Source organism: Larimichthys crocea, chromosome XVI (genome assembly GCF_000972845.2).
Source record: "Larimichthys crocea isolate SSNF chromosome XVI, L_crocea_2.0, whole genome shotgun sequence".
NCBI classification, from domain to species: domain Eukaryota; kingdom Metazoa; phylum Chordata; class Actinopteri; family Sciaenidae; genus Larimichthys; species Larimichthys crocea.
This window is the reverse complement of record NC_040026.1, coordinates 21,318,327-21,337,948: the sequence shown is the minus strand read 5'-3', so window position 1 is coordinate 21,337,948 and position 19,622 is coordinate 21,318,327. Positions and strand designations below refer to the sequence as shown.

General features: G+C 44.2%; 3 protein-coding genes across 3 annotated transcripts in view; 1 reads left to right on the top strand and 2 right to left on the bottom strand.

The window, feature by feature from the left end:
* Positions 1 to 1,937: 1,937 nt before the first annotated feature.
* twnk (twinkle mtDNA helicase) lies at positions 1,938 to 5,325 on the bottom strand. Its single transcript, XM_010742766.3, has 7 exons — positions 5,199 to 5,325; positions 4,333 to 4,964; positions 3,454 to 4,156; positions 3,144 to 3,384; positions 2,965 to 3,072; positions 2,728 to 2,869; positions 1,938 to 2,636 (listed from the first exon to the last, which is right to left on the bottom strand). Exons 2-7 carry the CDS (start codon positions 4,942 to 4,944, stop codon positions 2,292 to 2,294), a joined length of 2,151 nt encoding a protein of 716 aa, XP_010741068.3. The 5' UTR covers positions 4,945 to 4,964; positions 5,199 to 5,325; the 3' UTR covers positions 1,938 to 2,291.
* A 1,058-nt stretch (positions 5,326 to 6,383) lies between these two features.
* Positions 6,384 to 8,521, top strand: mrpl43 (mitochondrial ribosomal protein L43). Its single transcript, XM_019262829.2, has 3 exons — positions 6,384 to 6,661; positions 7,462 to 7,568; positions 8,110 to 8,521. The coding sequence occupies exons 1-3, from the start codon at positions 6,531 to 6,533 to the stop codon at positions 8,325 to 8,327; spliced, it is 456 nt and encodes a 151-aa protein (XP_019118374.1). The 5' UTR covers positions 6,384 to 6,530; the 3' UTR covers positions 8,328 to 8,521.
* A 1,506-nt stretch (positions 8,522 to 10,027) lies between these two features.
* The window catches only part of sema4gb (sema domain, immunoglobulin domain (Ig), transmembrane domain (TM) and short cytoplasmic domain, (semaphorin) 4Gb), a 35,445-nt gene continuing 25,850 nt past the window's right edge, over positions 10,028 to 19,622 (bottom strand). The window contains exons 10-15 of the mRNA XM_010742754.3: positions 18,842 to 18,980; positions 18,543 to 18,765; positions 17,874 to 17,989; positions 17,548 to 17,702; positions 15,969 to 16,030; positions 10,028 to 14,994 (exon numbers count right to left, since the gene is read on the bottom strand). Coding sequence (XP_010741056.3) covers positions 14,027 to 14,994; positions 15,969 to 16,030; positions 17,548 to 17,702; positions 17,874 to 17,989; positions 18,543 to 18,765; positions 18,842 to 18,980 — 1,663 coding nt within the window. The 3' untranslated portion in view covers positions 10,028 to 14,026. The remainder of the gene's footprint in view (positions 14,995 to 15,968; positions 16,031 to 17,547; positions 17,703 to 17,873; positions 17,990 to 18,542; positions 18,766 to 18,841; positions 18,981 to 19,622) is intronic.

Below are 19,622 nucleotides of genomic sequence, written 5' to 3'. Positions count from 1 at the left end.
AGTCTTTGGTTTGACAGGAGTCTTAATGTCTTAATGAGCTTCTCAAAGTGCAAAGATCCTTAATCATTTAATGAGTGTGACTCCCAGGGTGAGAAGAAATTCACCGCGTGGATGCCAAAGTTGAAAATCATCAAAGGCCGTGCTATCAAACACGCAGGCACTTTCATATTCCCCCCACACTGAACCGTTCCCTCTTTTATATCATAAATCTGAAATTAATTTTGGCTTTCGCGGTGACTGTGATGAAGTACTCCGCTCGAAACCATCAATACATCCTGCAGCTTTAACTCTCTGCTGCTGCTGCTGCTGCTGCATGTAACTCCACACCAGTGCAGGCAGGGCAGACGCCTTGACCTATGAAATATTCATATGAAGATGTTTTGAAACACATTTGCATTTATTAAAAGTCACCCAGTCTAAATAATGGATCGTGTAATGTGACACTGGGGACGCTTCAGTCTGACGCTGAAAAGAAAGAAAGCGTTAAGCAGGTGCATGAAAAACCTTCTCGACATAATGTGCAAGCTGACACGACCTAATTAACCATTTTCTTGTTAATATGCATGACTTATATTTATTTAGAAATCGCACACAACTGCTTCAGAAGGAGACACTGAAGGTTAACAAGACATCAAACTTAAATCTACTTAAATCAAGACAGATGTTTTCATGTTACAAAATATATATTTTATGTTTGAATATGTAAATGAAGCAGTAATTAATGCTAACTTTTGATGAATTTAGGAGAAAAAGCTCAAATAAACACCTAAATGTGCATTCTGCATGTTCTGCACCTCTGGTGGTACACGGAGGAATCAAATTATTACACATTTTTAAATTAAAACTATTTGGTGACAGCGAGTTAGTAAAAATGACCAGTTCAAAAGCTCCAAATTGGAAACATTAACGAGGGAAGTTAATGTGTGGATCATGAACACTCCTTTTAAACCAGATCATCTCTGGCTCTTGAACCAGTTCAGTTCAACAGATAATCTTCTCATTAGGTGTGATCATGTGTGAACTGACCACAGCTGGATAAAGTCTGCCTGAGCTGTTCTACTGGTTGGTGAGAGGAATATTTTCTGATCATGTTTTTGTTTTAAAATAGTCACAAGTGAGGCCTGAAAAAAGGTGAACTCACCTCTGCAGAGAGCTGTTTAGTGTATCTGTGAGCACGCACTGCCCCCTGCTGACCACAGACAGAAAGCTGAATCCGTCACATGTAAAACTCATGTTGGTACTGCAGTGATAAGGACTAAGTACTGCTTGAGAGAATGCAGTTAACGTGCAAACATCCGTACAGCAGCAAGTCAACGGGTGTCAGATAATCCACGTTCGTGCATGGAACCGCTTCTCTAACGCTGCCAAGGAAAGTCATCATGAAGTGAGTGAGGGGGGAGAAACCTTTGAGCAACCGATAATGTAATACTTTTAAATGTAATGAAGCCAATAACATGATAATATGCTAATAATGTAATAAGTAACAATATTCTAAATAAAAACTTTGTACAACAAATATTTCTTAAATTGGTTCTTACAGCCATAATTAAGGAGAGAGTGCTGCATAGTGACGAATGAATATGACGACCACTAAACCTGTTTCTAATGAGCAGACTGCACAAAAACTGCAAATTAATGTTTTAATCTTTCCAAGAAATGCAGTCCTGTTCATGCATGATTAGGATTTTATTATACTAATCATTTATTACATTATCGGTTGCCACAAACCTCTCTGATGTTCTGACTCTGGAAAAAACAAAGACACTCGGATGATGGACGGAGTTAATCTGGGTGACAACTGTGGACTAATGACTGATTTTGGGGACGGCGTGCTTCAGATTCATGTGTATATATGTATAATTGTATAACCGTGTCTCTATTATGTGTTGTGTTTTGTATTTCTGCAGAAAACTTGAATAAAACAAATGAAGAAAAGCTTTAGTTTTGAGTTTTATTTAAAAAAAGAAGAAGAAATAACTCATCGTTTGTATAAAAGGTCAGTAGAGAGCACACCGCTGACGTACAGTGTGATAGTGTTTCACCGTGACAGTCGTTCACGGTTTCACAGTAGTTTTTGGAAAAAGTATTTTAACACTTTTAACGGAGAATTCAGTCGGAGCTTCACGTGGGCTCACACTTTCCATACTTGGTTCTATAATGAAATGAATCTGAAATTAACTTTGTGTTATTGTGAGTTACAGTCAGCTCTGTTACTTCATATATTGCTGCGACGTAGTTAACGTGGACATAAAACTGTCTAATATCTTCCGTGAGGCGTCTTTCTGACCTCATCATTGTGACTTCTTCGTGCTTTCACCTCCAGCTGCAGGAGTCTTGGTATTTGGAGTCTTTGTCGTCTTGGTCGTCTTGGTCGCTCTCTCTTTTTTAACCTCTGCCTTCTTCACCGCCGCCTCCACCTCCTCCTCCTCGTTTCCTGCTTTGGGCGGGACCTTCTTCAGCTTGAGCTTGCCCTTGACGGGACTCGAGAAAGTGAGCGAAGACTTGATGAAGTCCAGAGGGAAGATGCCCACGTCTCCGTCGAAGCGGTTCTTGGTCACCTGGAGGGACCTGCGGCCGGGAGCCGTCACCAGCTTCTTCTCCTGCAGGATGACGACGTTGTCGGCTTCTTGGCTGGCCTGGAGGACGTCGTTTCATTTGACACGTTGTGAGTGATAACGGAGACGAAACAGAAACATAACGGTTTGCAGACTCGTTCCTCTGTCTTACCTTTGCCGAACCAAAGATGGATGCCATTTGTAGCTCTCGGCCGTCCTCTTCTTTCCTCGGGTGGATGATCAGAGTGACGTGGCAGCTGCTGTTGGTGGCAAACTTCCTGAACGCTCCGATGATGTGGTCCTGGACTGCAAACCTGGAGCGCACGACACATCGTTTACTCCCATATCTGTCACACTTTAAAAAGTACCGTGTCTGTTTATCTTCCTGCTTGTTGTAACTCGGACTCACTTGTCTACTGAGAGGTTTTCCTGCCCCATCATGAACTGCAGGTTGTCTATGACGATATGGTTGATATCATACATGTAGACAGCGTGTTGCATGGTGTCCAGCACCGCCCTGTAGAAAACAGTCAGAGGGTTAGACCACGCTCGCAGAAAGGAGGCTGTACCGGAGCCGGAGAGACTCACTTGATGTTCTGCTGCCCGTGGAAAGTCATAAAATAAAGCGGCAGCTCTTCGAACTTGTCCGCCCAGAAGTCGTACTGCTCCAGGTTCTCCTCCAGCCTCTGCATGGCGAACTGCGTCAGCATGATCTTAGCCAGACGCACGTTGTTGATCTCAAAGCTGCCCCATAACGTGTTGACGCCCTGCATGCAGAGGTCCAGGGCGTACTCGCTGATGAAGGTGGTCTTCCCGCTGCCCGTGGGACCTGTCAGAGACAGAAACCGGAGATTTAATGTTTTATAGTTCTATAAAAGTTTAAAATTCACTTCCTCACCTGTAAACACAGTCAGCTCGCCCTTGCGATGTCCCTTCAGGATCCTGTTGAGCTCCAGAAACCTCGTCCACTTCACTCCAGCCACCTGGTCCGTGTTGATCAGCTCCCCGTACACGTCCTCTCTGAGCTGCTTGAAGGACACGATGGACTTGTGGGCCGCTGGGATGGAGGTTTTGAGGACGTGGCTGAGGTTCTTCCCCTGGGCCAGCGCCTCCGCCGGACACGGCCGGTACTCCCCGGGCCGCACCAGCATGCAGCGCTTCAGACCCAGCTTGCGCGAGAAGATCTTGGACGCCTCCCAGGAGAGGACGTCGCCTCCCAGCCACAGCGTCACGCGCTTGAACTGCTCCAGGTAAGGCAGCAGGATCGGCGGGAGGCAGCTGACCCCGCGCGGGAGAGCGACGCTGGGCAGCCCCGCGGCCTGGCTCACAGCCAGAGCGTCCAGCTCGTGTCCGGTCAGCACCACCTCCGAGTCCATGCGGCCCACCAGGTGGAGGCCGAACAGGTTGTGGTAAGAATTAGACTTTGGGACTGTAGCTTCATTGTAAATAACTCTCCCATTGTCCGTGTTTTGGGCGGAGAGGAGCTTCACCCCCTTCAGGGAGGAGTCGGGTCCACCAAACCAGGGGAAGACCAGACTCCGGGTCGGCTTGAAGAGCCTCACGCCGAACTTCTTGAGCGTCACGTTGGAGATCTTCGTGATCTGAAACAAAAACATCGATAAATTATGATTCTGTTTTGAGACGTTTATACAACTTTGTGATTTATGTGGCATTTATGAAACTTTTTTTAAGTCCTGCTACGTCTGAACTCGTTTTTCTCTCTTTGGTTTCCAGCCATGAGTTTTAAATTACTGGATTTATGTTTATGCAACAATACCTGGAACATGGCTTTGATCAGCTGCACCTCGTCCTCAGGGAGGTCAGCGAAGGGCGCCGAGCTGCTCCAGATCCTCTGCACCTCCCTCAGCTCCCTCTCCCTCTCCTCCTGCTCCTCCAGGCTCTCCGGATATCCGAGCAGCACGTGCGGGCTGAGGGAGTCCTGCTCGCCGCTCTGCATCACCTCCAGGCAGTCCTGCAGATCCTCCCAGCTCCCTTCCACCTGCGTGTCTTTGCACAGGAACTGCCCGGTGGTCTTGTCGACGAACAGGGAGAAGCTGTCCCTCCTGGTGGACGGGTCGACGAAGATGCTCGGGATGTGGAGGCAGCTGTAGCCGTCGTGGAAGGGGATCTCTTTGGAGCGGAGGTACTGTTTGATATCTGTGACCGTGATGGGGCTCGTGGGGAACTCCACAGTGGACTTGGCGTCTTTTTTAAAAGCCCTGCTCCAACTTTGGGCATTAACCCGAAGATGTAGAGCACATGGAGTCCTGTGGAGGAGCCTCACACTGAGTCTCACACTGAGGGATGAAAAGTGTCTCTGGTGGAGAAGCCTCGGGGCTGCCACCTGCAGGAGGCAGGTGGTGCCCTTCAGCAGCCAGCTCCTCCACATGACTTATCTGCTCAGGACACCTGCAACACCAAAATAGGAGCAAACATGAGGCATGGGATGGGAACAAAACACGACCCTGATACAAGAACCAGAGCTAAAGTCTCAGAGACAGTCTGCAGGGTGACCTGTGCGCACAGAGAGGACGCACACACACGTTATTTTACGCAGAGAGGTGCGTGCAAATGAGCCCGAGCATTTAATTAGAGGTTAATTAAATATAATAGAAGAACAAACGCTTTAAATTCAGCTGTTACCTGCCCTCGTTTCACCTCCATGCTGCTCCAAACGCGGGCTTCAAGGTGCGGCATCAAAACAAGTCCGTGCGAAACACACGGCGGATGTGATGGGAAGTTCGTTTTTTTTTAGGGAGTCGGATCATTTGACTCCACCAAGAAGAGCCGAATCTTCATTTCACCACTTATACCTTTTAAATAATTCAGCCAAATTTAGCTCTGTTGTGACTTATGATTTCACTTATTATCCTACTAGTAACAAGAACAACAAAGAACAAACTGCTGTGTTTTAGCCAACACCTTTTTTCTCTCTTCCCATAGCACCTGCTCATGTTATGTCAGTATCATATATCATTTTTGTTATATATCTTTTTAATTTAACTCACAAATTATTTTGACAAAAATTGCCGTACAGTACCGTACAGTTACTTTGCACCAAATCAACACTGTAAATTTGCTGTATATAGTTTTGTGCAATATATTTTATTTACTATTGCTATTTTGATATTTCATTATGTTTGGTTTGTTCTTTATATTTTTATTCTTATGTTGTCTATCGTCACTGTGTGTAATGCTGCTGCTGCACTGTAATTTCCCAGCTTGGGATAAATAAAGTCTATCTATCTATCTATCTATCTATCTACTCTTCGTTAGCAGTTGATGAATCCTTAAAAATGCTCTCTGGCCTTTAAAATAACACTGAATACAAATTAATTAGAAATGAATAACGTCACTGATAAAGAGTGTCTGCAAACAAGCCATCAAGTCTGCACTTATAAGTGTTAATAACTATCTTGGGTAAGTTTCTACATGATGTAATTAAAGGTTAATAAAAAGGTCTGCAGTAATTAATGTTAATAATCTAAAGGGTAATAATTGCAACTGCATTTTTAAATGTTAATAAAGTTGCGGACCCCCTAGGGGTCACGGACCCCTGGTTGAAGACCCCTGATTTACAGTTCACTTATTAAAAAAAAGATCCGGCTCTTTGAACCGGCTCGTTCACGATCGACACATTCCTATACCGAACAGCACGTGCTGTTAATGCTACATTTTAATGTTACATTTATTTTTAAAACACTTTAAACGTTTGCATATATTATATATTTTTATTTAAAAATCAAATTAAACATTTTAATGTTAATTTTACTTTTGAATTTGTTTGTTTTTTTGTTGTTTTTTTTAAACCGTCGTGTCCGTTATTTGTTTCCCTCCGGAACACATCACCGACAGACCGCACTGTGTCCGTGCTCGTCCTCTGCCGGTCCAACGTCCTTTCGCGGGTTTATTTCTGTCCAACGGCTGATTAACGGTCGGTTAACGGTCGGCTAACGGCTGAATAACGGTCAGACGATGACCTCCAGGGGGACGCCGAGCCGCTTCCTTCAGAGCGTCCTGCAGAACGGCGTCGGCCGGTACGTGAGCCAGCTGAAGCGGATCTCCATCGTGTTCTCCAGGAAGGCGCAGAGCTCGCTGGGAGTCAGGTAAACACACACACACACACACGCACACACACACACACACACACACACACACACACACACACACACACACTGTGGTTTCCACGCGGAAAACAGAGCTTCAGGTGTACCGGTGTACCGGTGTCCCGGTTTAAAGAGCGACCGTGTTAACTGGTGACCGGTGGTTGTCGTAGTTACCAAACACGTAAAGACACGCAGCCGTCCTCGTGAACACCTTCTTTTTTAGTTCGTTTATAATTAAAGACACACCTGTTCATTCATAATTAAAGACACACCTGTTTCATCTTTTGCCGTTTCGTTTTGGACAGCTACCTGTTCAGCACCTGTCGTAACCACGACAACCACCGTTTGGCTAACGGTCACCAGTTAACACGGTCGCTCGTTATACCAAAACACCTGGCATGTAAAAAATACTTCAAACTTCCAGATTTCTACACAGTTTGTGTCACTAACTTAATGTACTCCAAGGATCAAAAGTAAACTTTGCATCTTATTAAAGTTACAGTAAAAAATATATATATTTTTGAAGTTATTATTTTAAGTGTCAAGTTGAACAAATTGATCATCTATCAGCAGATTGAACGATAATAGGTTTTTGTAAATTTTGTAGCTGTGGCTTTGTTAAATACATTTTTAATTTGATTTGTTGATCTTGCCAAGTAACTAAAGCTGTCATGAAAACGTACGTTAATAATAAAAAGTGCAACATTTCACTGCATTTGAAGAATAACGTGTCCAGAAAACGGTACCTCCAAACTGGTTAGACTTGGTTAAGATGAAACACTGTTTTCCTTCTTCCTCAGGGAGTTCATTGAAGAGGGCGTGGTGGATTATGCCAAGAAGAACCCCGCGACTGTCGTGTACGTGTCCCCGCAGTCGTGCAGGATACCCAAAATAGTTGCAGAATACTGTAAGTACTCAGGAGTTTGTGTTTTTGTCCCTCGATGTATAGGACATGTTTGTGGAATAATTCTTTATATTACATTTCCTGTAATTTCATAAATGTTTCTTTTACAGAGCTGGTTAATGGTTTAATTTCACAAGAAGTTGTAGTCACATCTAATCCTGTTTTGTAGGATATTAAACTCAACACTGGGACCTGTTAAATGAAGCGTTACAGTGTGAATATGCACTATTTTTCTGTGTAATCCTCTCAGTATCGGTGCTGTCTTTCCTGGTGCATTCATTAAAACATTTGTTATTCTCTTTTTATTATGATACAAGTGGTATTTCTATATGTTGCCCCTTCTAGATACTGCAGGAGGCAGTATAACACAGGTTTTTCACGTCGACATGAAATGCCACTGGGGGTTTCAGCTGACTTAGTTAAACAGTCTCAACCAGAATCATATTGTTGACATTTCACAATAGTCAGGTTTGTCGGTGAGAAGTCTGTGTACATAGGTCGCTCACATTTCCTCTTTTTTTTTTTTTGTCTCCTTCCCGTAAAGTAAACGGCAACGTGAGGGAAGAAATCATCACGAGCAAAACGGCTCCGCAGATTTCAGATCTTTTGACCAAACTGACCAATCAGTCCGGCCTGGACGTGATCCGCATCCGCAAGCCGTTCCACACGGACAACCCCAGCATCCAGGGCCAGTGGCACCCGTTCACCAACCGGCCCCCGTGCATCGGCCCCATCAGACCACAGAAACAAGAGGCCGAATAAAGACTGGGCTGAATGTGTTTCACCTGCGCACACAGCGTCTGAATGCCACATCTGAATAGACTGAATCCACACGAGGCCTGTCTGCTGACGTATTACGGAGCAGATAACTGTTTTTTTTTTAATCCCAAGGTTATTTGAAGATTTGTGTAATAAGTGCAGCTCTTTGTGTGGAATAAAATATGTGTATATATAAATGGGTTTTTTTTTCTTTGCTGGCATTTTTATATTTAGATTTTCTCCTGAGTCGTATTTAAGCAGCTTGTCAGAAGACCAACAGAGCAAAACTGATTGCAGCGGTGCTGTCAGCATCCCTAAATATGACAGACGCTGTTAAAATAAGGCAGACGAGACGACCCGCGTCAGATGTACACCTCTTTTTATTGGTATGACACAGGGAATGCACATGTTTTTTTACAGTTAAACACTGAGATTTGAAGGTTTTCCTTTAGAGATTGAGTGACAGATGGTTGTGTGGTCGCTTGAGGGACGAGTCCTAACCTTCAGACGCCACAGAGCGCTAAAACTCCTCCAGTGGGGCGATTTGTTCAAATCCAACAAAGCAGATGTTGGCAAAACTACCCCCTCTGCTTTCTTTGCAGTTCTCGTCCTGAATTCATCATTTCTCGAGCGCGAAAGGCACGACGCTTGACCCCCCGCTTCCCCTCCACGAATAACCTCAGTGTTCTCCACAAAAACACATCTACTCCAGCTGAATACAAATGAGCAGACGTGAACGTGGAAAAAAAGATGTCCCCAGGACTAGATTGCTTGTTTCTGTTGATTGATGGCATATCTATAACTCCGGCTACAGGAGAACAGTTAGGCTAAATGTGCAAAATTTATGTAAAGCGTGAGATGACTGCAGAGGATGGCGATGAGCGGAGACATTGGAGCAGAGCTCTGCGGCGGGACACTGCTCATTTTCTCCCAAATATCTTGTACTTGAGTTGTATCTTGTGACGAGAATGTGGATGCTCTCTCTCTCTTCTTTTTAAATTACACTCACACAGGCTGTTGCAGCCAATAAAAGGCTGAATTCAAATGATCTGGAAAGTCACCTAAAAAGGACATTCAGCAGGGACAAGCGTGGGCGCTTAGTCTGTTTTAATAAAAGCTGTGTAATCGAAGCATTATTGGCTTGCCGCTGATGTGACATTGACTTTTTTTTTTTATGTTGTCTCATGCTCACTTCCTGCATTTTAATTCATCTATGGCACCAGATATCAGAGCCACTGTGCTCTCATCATCACACCCGCTCTCCCCAATGGGAACTGGCACAGCTAGACCCACGCTAGGACATTAAAGGCTCTAAATAAAGATGCTGTTGCTAAGTTACTGCCTTGAACGCTGCACTGAAAAGGGCCATTTCTGTCCCCACCACCCTCCAAAGCTTATATACCTCTGCTCTGTCGGAGTCAAATACAGTACGTGTGTGAATGGGATCATGAGGACGGCGGCGTCTTGAGGATAGAAAACTGTGTGAACATGTAATTTCCTGACTTCCCCCCTCAGGGCTGTTGACACTGACAAAGTGTTTTTTGTTTTTCCCTCAGGGCTGTTGACACTGACAAAGTGTTTTTTGTTTTTTAGATCTGCAAAAATTTAATGAACTCAAATAAATAATACATGAGCGACAATAATAATAATAATATATATTTTTTAAAGTCTTTTCTAATAATAATAATATATATATATATATATTTTAAAAGTCCTTTCTGTGAACAAGCTCAGGTGATTAAACTAATCTAACAAGAAGCAAGGGGTGTCACTTCAGCTAGAAGAACACAGAGAAGTTCGTTATCTACATCAGGAGAACACACAGAACCGACTGGATGGAAAGCGTCACAGTTTACAAGTGTGTACTACATTACTTCAAACAGAGTAAGCTACAGAACAGTGCAAATTGTGAAACCAGTTTCTTTGGCAAACACCTAGAGAAATCATCTACATAAAACATGCTGTATCTTGCATATTGACACAGCGCGATGTAAATAAAACAAGTGCTTCACTGTGGGACCATGTGCACAAGGTGAATGTAAAACTGGTAGCAAATACTGTATGTTTAAAAGTCCATGGTACAATATACAGTGCAGAGCCAGTGTCTATTGTAAACAGATTGTCCTTTAGTGAGAATGAAGCAGCAGCAGCAGCAGGAGTGGTTACAGACTTAGACAAAGCTTTGTTAAGGATTGTCCACGACTTGACGATGAGGGAAAGCGTTCATATAATACACGGATAAATACAATAACATGTCAAACTGAAAGTACAGCTTTCAAACTTGCAACAGAACACAAACATTTCTTCACAACTTTGAAATAAAATGAATGAATGTCTGAGCACTGTTGGTAGCTTTCTGATTCTGCATGCAGTGACTACTACTTCACAAAATCATATCATCATCTAATGCTAATCTATGGCAGATACCTCCAGTGGTTTTCTTTCACAGACACAAACTCTCTTACTTTGAAAATCGGTTCTAATTGATTGGGGGCCATCGTGGCTATTTTGTAAACTCAGCAGGGTCGTTCGGAGAGTGTGGATGTGAGCGGAGAGAGTAATAGATGATGGTGTCATTCGGAGGTGATGAGACGGGAAAACAGAAGAGGCAGCAGAGAGGGAGAGAGGGGAGGAATGAAGATGAGGATGAGAACGAGTGAAAGGGCTAAAAAAAAAAGGCATGTAGCTTCTGCCGACACGTCCAGTCGTATCGTCATCCGGGTCGAACGGCAGTGACAAATAAACATTTAGAGAGAAACTTAAACTTAAACTGTGAGATGTGGGAGAAGTTTGAAATTCACCGTCACCCAAATTCAACACATAGGAAACAGTGTCCAGATAAGTGGGATCTGAAATGTATAACAGCATGTCGTCTGCATATCGTGAAATCGTCCGTTCAGCTCCAAATCAAATAATGCCCATATTTGACGTCATCTATAGAAATGATGGAACAAATGATGAAAGTACACATCCCTTGGCTTGTGCCACAGCCAAGATGTAAATGTTACTTGAGAACACAGAGGTATACGGTGAGGAATATAGCAATTTTAGTCGAATGTAATGAATTTATACTAAATTTACTCAGGGTTTGAAATGGGACCAAAGCTTCTAATGAAATGATAACAGACATTAAAAAGATTTCTTATATATTTAAACAGATCTATTTGTAATAAATCATGTGTGATATTATGAAATAACATAATGCAGAACAGACTAAACAGTGGGCTAACAAATTTATACTGTGCGATTAGTAAAAAGTCGAAAACTTACCCTTTCTGGTAAAAACTGACCGAATCATTCAACACAAATTCAGTTTCAGTATGCGTGTAACTTCATATCATGTGTCATTTTAACACGTCTAAAGGTGTTGCTGTCCGAGATGGACATCACACTATGAATCCTACAAAAAAATAGGGATAAGGACGCACACTTTTGGACCGCCTCTCCTCGACGGTATTCATTGTGTTGCACTCAGCACACAAAAAGTTGTTGTGCAAAGATTTTTAAAAAAGAGCCTCATAAGCAAGAAAGTAAGCAGGCAAGCAGTCGAGTGATTTGTTTGAATCACAATGAGTTCTTCCATCTGGACCGGGACATTTATCAGTCTGCATAAAGTGCATTTCCTAGACTTTTCTTCATCAAAAAAAGGTTCAACATAATGTCTTTTCACAAGGAGACCTGCAAGTGCAAAATAGCTCCTGTCTCCTTGTATCATCATCTATTTCCTGCATGGCTAACCAGGACACTGAGGTCAAATGTTTTCTGTCTGCTTCTACCTACAGGGACGACAGCACTCTATGCAAACAGACAAGACCCCCCCCCTCGCTTCCCCGTCCACAGAGGCGAGCCAAGTACCGCTGTTACTGTCAGCGACTCCCTGACAAATGCACGCTGCGAGTCACCGTGGAGGGCTGCTGCCGCGACAAGAGCTGATTCAACACTTTGCTGCAAAGACGGATTTTTATTTACAACCGGCCGTGACACGTTTACAAACCACTCAGAGATTCATTTCTGTCACTTCCCTCTAAGTTATACACGTGATATTTAATCACAGCGCGGTTCACCTTGACGTGGAAATACTAATACTGTAGGCTCTACAACTTTTTGTTGTTTCGGCATTGCTCCGATGTCAGGTAAACGCATGTGTGAAGGTCGTCTTTGCTCTGCCACCAGCAGCTTTTTTCACTTCTGTATCTGTGATTCACACATTTGTCTCTTTGCAACATCATTTTGAAGTAATCTAGTGTTTTAATCTGACTTTCGGATAAAACTGCAGTCTTGATGTCTCAGGGGAAAGCAAAATCTCCAAGGTGCAATGAATGTCTGACAAAGTATGATAAGCTGCATGAACGTAAAACTAAAAATAAGCTTGTTTGTTTCCTTTCCTGAAGCCAGTCTGTGGTCTTCATTGGATTCAATCGATCTGACCACAAACTGACTCCTCGTTTAATGCTCTTTAATAGACTGTCGTACAGATGCATCTCCTTTTTCCACACAGATGAATGTTTCACGGTTTTGCCACGAGTGTTTTCCACTGGAACCGGCACACATTGTCACCGATGGCTGCAACAGTGATGCAAGTGTTGCAATTTACATGAGAACAGAGGAAGATGAAGAGAAACTGAAACGTACGCTTTGTCTTACCACCTGAGCTCTCAAGCACTGTAACAGATCTGCCTTCTTAAAGCGACGCTCCACCACGTGAAAACTTAACTTTAGAGTATCGGATACCTCCTGTCACCTCCTGTCACCTCCTGTCACCTCCTGTCACCTCCTGTGGGTTTGAAGAGACTTTCCCCTGAACAGAGGTTTGCAGTCAGATTGAATTCATGACAACTGAAGGTGATTAACTGGAGTTTTTAGGCTGTTCGACCAATTCGAAGACGTCGCCTTGGGCTCACGAGTAGCATCAATTTCTTCCCTGCTTGTTGGATGCTTCCATGTGATACGAGCAATCCGTTAGTTTGGTAGATTAGTGCATTTGTAGGAGACTGGAGGGTCAGCTTGGACGTTACAAATGGAGGGTTTAATTACCAAACTGGAGGCGGGATGACACCTAAAAAGGATGAACTGGCTTCACTATCCATCCACTGCCCAAAACTAAAGAAAGCCTGCAAGCTGAAACAGACACTATAACCTTCAGCTTCACAGCAGGACTTTGCATGGCGGCGGTTAATCAAACCGCAGGAACAGAAACATCAAAACACACAGGCCGGCATGTTCGGAGAAAGAAAAGATACACATAAGTTAGATTTTTAGGTGGAGTATCACTTCAGGCTCCATAGAGGGGGGCTTATGTTACATGGCACTAAAAACTTCCTGAACTTCTAACCCTAACCCCTGATTTATTTATTTTTTTTAAACCCATGTCCCACTCCGCACCTTTGCCTTTCTGTGTCTCCAGAGAGTCTACACTGAGGTAGCATCATTAAGCTCTCTTACTCATGGCCATCTTGTAACAGTGCAGTTCATGAGTCTCATGGTTAGCGTGGTCCATTGTTGAAGTGAAATCATGGGCCATTTGTCACGGGAGACACAGGAGGCTACACATTTCAGATCAGGTTAGGACACGACCTGCAGGTACTCTGACACTGGGTAAATAACAGCAGCGTTTGATACAACAGTCAGTTCCCCCCGCGACTGCGGGTCACCGTTGGGGTAAAAATAAATAACTGTAGGGCAAAAAACTGTAGATGGGCGTCCTAGATGGAGCTCTCATCAGGCTGCACGTCCAGCTGTGTGTGTTTCCTCTTCTCCAGGATCCTGTTGAGCTCCTCCGTGAAGGAGTGGTAGAGCGGCGACATGCCCTCAGAGTCGGCCTGAGTCAGCAGCACGTAGCTGTTCCCGTTCATCTTCCTCAGGACGCTGGGCAGAGTGGCTGACAAACCGTTGGCGTAGTCCATGTTGGGCAGCGGGGGAGGCAGGGGAAGAGGAGGCGCAGGGGGAGGCGTCTTGGATGGAGACAACTCGTCGTCGCATGGAATTATCTGGAGGAAGCTGTCGCCCAAGTCGCCGAAGGTCGGCACCGAGATGGACCGACGACCTTGGCGTCCGTTGCAGTGGCTGGAGATGGTTCTGAGCTCAAGATGGGAGCTCCTCTTTCTCTCAGAGCTCCCCAGGACGTGCAGCTGCTGCTGGGAGAACTTTCTGCTCTGAGGGGCCCGTCTGGTGCAGAAGCTCACGTAAAGCAGCACCACGGTCAGCACCAAGCAAAGCCCTCCGAGAACCGCTACCAAAGAAATGTACACGGCCTCCATGTGTCTGTAGGTCTGGAACTCAGCTCCTGCAGGCAGAGGGGCGGGAGGTGAGGGCAGAGGCTGCTCAGTGGGGCTGCTGGTGGAGAAAACAGTCGGGCTGGAAACTGTAGCGGGGATAGTCGTGTCTGTGGGCTCCACGGGGTAGTACGAGTCCGTGTGCACCCTCACTGTGTAAAGATAAACCAGGACTGAGGCAGAGTTCTCGACGGCAAAGCAGCGATAGGACCCGCTCTGCTGGGAGCGAGCTCCGATTATGAGGAGACCATCGGTGCCAATGCGGTAGCCCGAATTGAGGCCGTATCCCTGGAGTTCTTTGCCGTTTAGCGTCCAGCGAGGCGTTGCCAAGTTGGAGCGCAGCTCGCACTGGAGAAGCACGTCGTCGCCGGCCATCACCGAACGTCTCCGATGGAACACTGAGCAGAATAAAACGAGCATAAGGTGAGGAGAAAGGGAAGCTGCAGCATGGACAGACTGATGAATATAAAACAAGTTGTCTGGTCACCGAGGTTACTTTCTTGAAGTGCAGGTGACCAACCTGTGTGGCTCACATTTCATAAGCCTCTTTAAATGAGATGAGCTCTGCAATGCAGCCTGACCTCCAGCAAGAGAGAGGAACTGATTAAAATGTGTACACTGGGACCTGAAGGGGGGGGATGGGTAAGAAGCATACACCTACGAAATCCCTTAATAGCTGCTAAATGCTGCGAGTATTCAGGCTGAGCAGAGAGAGACTCTCGTAATCTGTGCGAGTGTCAGAGTGTCAAACTAATCAAGGCAAATGGACGAGATGCAAAGTTTGGATTCATTGAAGTGGGGTTGTGTCTCCCACTTTGGAGACGAGAGCTCAGCAATGCTGTGGACGGGGACGGGGACGGGGGGGCTCTAAAACAATCACCGCTGTCAAGTGTACGCCGCATTTAGAATAATTCACCCGCTTGCTGTCAGAAAACCTCTGAAGGGAAACTTTAGTGTCATTTTACCTCGCAGAACTCGAGAGCTGCTGATCTATCTATGCTTACCTTTGTTAAACAGAGCAGCAACCTCTGCTCATTGGTTAAAACACCAAAATCAAACAGACAAACTAATTGAGGCAGCAACAAACCAGCGTTTGTGATGTAAAATGACAGCTTAAATCGATTTTTCCATAGAAAAGGGCAGTGTGATGGCGAGGTAACGTGGTGAAAATATTTCTAAATATAATGTACAATCAGATCTTTTTATCTTCCATACTGGTCCTCCTGTCTGCTAAGACAAACTGGGGTCTGACTCTGGATAAATACCTCAACAACCCCACTGTAATAACTTCAAACTCGCCTAAACTTTCTCATGATTCATGGCACATAATAGACGTAAAGTGTGTGTACAGTGTGTGCATTGTAACACGTACCATTTCCTGAGTTCTCCTTACAGCCCCTGACTCCTCTCGCGATGTCCTGGGTTAGGTTTGACCTGAAATAGGGTGATTTCAAATTTAACACACACACACACTCAACAATCAAGATTTCCTTCCCTGAAACGCTCCACGAAACCATAAAAATAAAACATTCAGATCGTACCCGAGACATCTGCAGCCAGAAGAGACAAAAGTTTCTGCAGCGACGATTTAAATTCATCAAGAGAACCTGAATCTCAGATCTGACTGCAGAAGGTCCCAAAACACGACCGAGCGCTCTCTGCGCTCTCACTTCAATAATTTATTTTTTGTTTTAGAGATGAAATGGACGCTGTGCAGCATTAACCATGGATCTGCCATTAACATTCAATCCTGCTCTGTCTCCAAATGTAATGCCGCCCCCGAACAAACCCACAGGGAAAGGCTGATGTCTGCTGCTGCTGCCATAATGGAGATTAAGACGTCTGTTACTCATTCATGCAGAGCGACCGAAGGGAGGCACAAACACCGACCACACCACAACCAAAACATTTCACAGCGTGACCAGATTAGGCTCAATAAACAAAATTAAAACATAGTTATGCTTATTATATTAAATTTAAATGTTACACGCTGCACCTTTAAATCTACTTATTTATAATTTCTTTTATATACACATATAAAAGCATGCAATAAATATTAAAGCACACTATAATGTAGTTACTTAACATCTGTATAACTCCTTCTGCGGACATAAACATATTAAAAATGACAACACATTTGCAATTATGTAAAATAGGATTAAAAAAAAGTTGACACAAAGTTTATTAAAACTCTTAAAATGTCTTTATGTGTGCTTATAGCTACATTATAGTGTTATTAAATGTTTGTATACTTCCTATAATATTCCGATATAAGTGATGATTTGTAAGTTATAGATCTGTAAACTCATTTATGTCGGTCAGTTACACTCCAGCTCGCAGTGCTGACTCAAATACAAATGTATTTTGTAAATGTTTTTGTTTTTGTTGTTTGATCACGGTGAAGAAGCTCCTGCTGAGCTGTGGATAAAAATCCAGGTCAGCCACATTGTCTTAGACGTGCTTTCATATAAGTTCTGTTGGAAGAGAAAGTACACTATAAATAATTCATTATTATTGCAGATAGAAATAAACACTGACCAAAAAGGTCATGTAATGCAAAAATGTTCACCATGTCCCGATGATTAATCTCTGTTTGAAGGTTTACTGCTCGTCCTTAAAGGCACTAACTCAATCAATGTGAGAAGTGACTTTTATATTAAGAATGAAGGCTTGATTTATTATTTACCTGTCTAATATCTACATAAAATGTGGTTTTAATAGATGTATTTGTAGCTGAAAATGTTAATTATTTACAGGTTCTGTTTGCAGCAGCATAGTCGAGAATACAAAGTAGTTTCAAGACGCACCAACAAGCTGAATAAACAGACTGAGGATCTACGATCAAGCAAAGTAAATTTATCTTTCTCAGCAAGAGTCTGGTTTGTTTTTTACCAAATGTGTGAGTCTGTGTTTACGAGAGACTCACACATTTGTTTGGTGTGTTTCCTCACCTCTGTGTACGTGTGGATATTTCCACGCACGCCTTCCCGTCCCAGGCGCAGAACGGATCTCGGGCGAACACGCAGTCGTAACAGGAAGCGTACCTCCGGCAGGCCGACATCGGTACCTGTACGACTCCGGAGCGAGAGCCGACGTAGATACTCCGCTGTAGAAGAAAAGAGAAATGATTCATCTGTTTGTTTCCTTCAGGAAAGTATTGAAACGTATTGTGATCTAAGAACTGATTGATTTACTAACAACTGATTAATAAAATCCTTTACAGTACTAATCTATGTAATCAAAGGTTTTCATTTAGTGTGCATCCATGCATACATACCAGAGCGGACGATATGACCATGCTGTCAACGGGCTGCGGTTTCTCAAACAGCTGTAACTCTTCTATGATATGTGTTTCTCCATCGATGTCTACAGCCCTGTGCAGCCACCCGTCATCTGTAAGAAAAGATAGAGGCCGGCAAACAAACACTTGAATGACCTTCAAAGGCAGAGTATAAAATACACTTTATCTCCTGTAGAAAGGACGACAACAAAGTCCTGTAAGGACGTGACAACAAAGTTCGCAAAGCAGAAGTAAGGACGGTGAAAGACTAAGGCCGACCTCAGATATGGTTTGTCCTTTTGTCCTTTTACGTGTCTATGCTCGTTCTCATTCTCTTTTTCTTTGATTCGTGTCTTGCTTTGCTGTCTTAGTACGCTTGCTTTGTTTGGTGATTGGTGGTTCCTTAATGCCTTGTGGTTTTTGAAGGACATCAACTGTCCACCTCATTGCGAGGACGTACGGTATGTAGCCTACGTCCCTCAAACAGGAGCACGTTGGGGACTATATAATACACATTCAGTGCTCTTGGACAGTGAATAGTTCATTAAAAACTACAGTGCCCACGTTCATCGTAATGATGGAAGTAGGAGCGATATATATCAGGCGTTAGCGGGATCATAATTGTTGGTTTGTGTCTTTCCGCGTGATTTGTTGATCGTTGCTCACCAGTTCCCAGAAACAGCACCGTATAAGTTTTTCTGTCCAGCGCCGTCTCCTTGTACACGGCTATCTTGACATAGTTGACACTCCTCTTGAACATGAGGGGGCGCACCCCGATCGGGTGCACCTGCTTGGCCATGAGCGGGTGCCTTCTGGCGAAAGTGAGGATGTTGTCCGGGAGGTCTCGAGATGAGTTGATACCCTGGGACCTGTGCACATCTGTTATACACTGGAGAGACATGAAGATCATCAGAGGAGGACTTTAAAATACTCGAATGTGGGTGGGTTTAACAGATGCGACGTACCGATCCAGGTCTTGGCTCTGGAACTTTCCCGGTGTACTCCCTCCACTTTGAGTCCTGCACCTCCATGTACGGCCCGTCGAACACCTTCTGCACATCCGAGAAGGCGTACTGGCAGATCGCAGACGCTTTGATATTCTTCCTGAAAGAATCCAACACAAAGACACATCCAGAGGACGCGCTCGGGATTAATGATGCAAATAAACGTTGACAGGTTATTATCGGGGGAGCGACTGCCACCCGGATCAGATTTCAAACACATCACACATCATAGAGGTAACAAAGGTAAGGAGCTCTTGTGTGAAAGCTGTGGGTGTCATGGTGGGTAAAGTTTTTAACGGACACATTTTCACTGTGCTGTCACTGACAGGTGTGTGATTTCCCCCTTTTATCTCCACAAGAGACTGTTTGTTTTGCACGACCACACTAAAATACCCTCTGTGTCCAACAACATAACCGCAGCATGAGCTGGCAACCAGGTGACCCTTAATCCTTAAACCCTACAGGTGAGATTAGTGATTGGGAAAATGTCTGAGTCACATTCTTAGTGTGCCCACCTGAGGCGTCGAAAGCTTTCAAGTGAGAGGAAAAATGAGATCGAAGTGAAACCAGAGAGCGTCTTCACAACTGGTGAGCAACACAGCCCGGGGGCTTTACTCCTTTCCTCGCACGCTTTGAGTGTAACGCACGGTGACGGGCGCTGCTCCTCGCACAGGTGTATGTTCTTTAAAGGAAAACCAGCATGAAGACGAGACGAGAAGAAAAAGAAATACAGGACGAGACA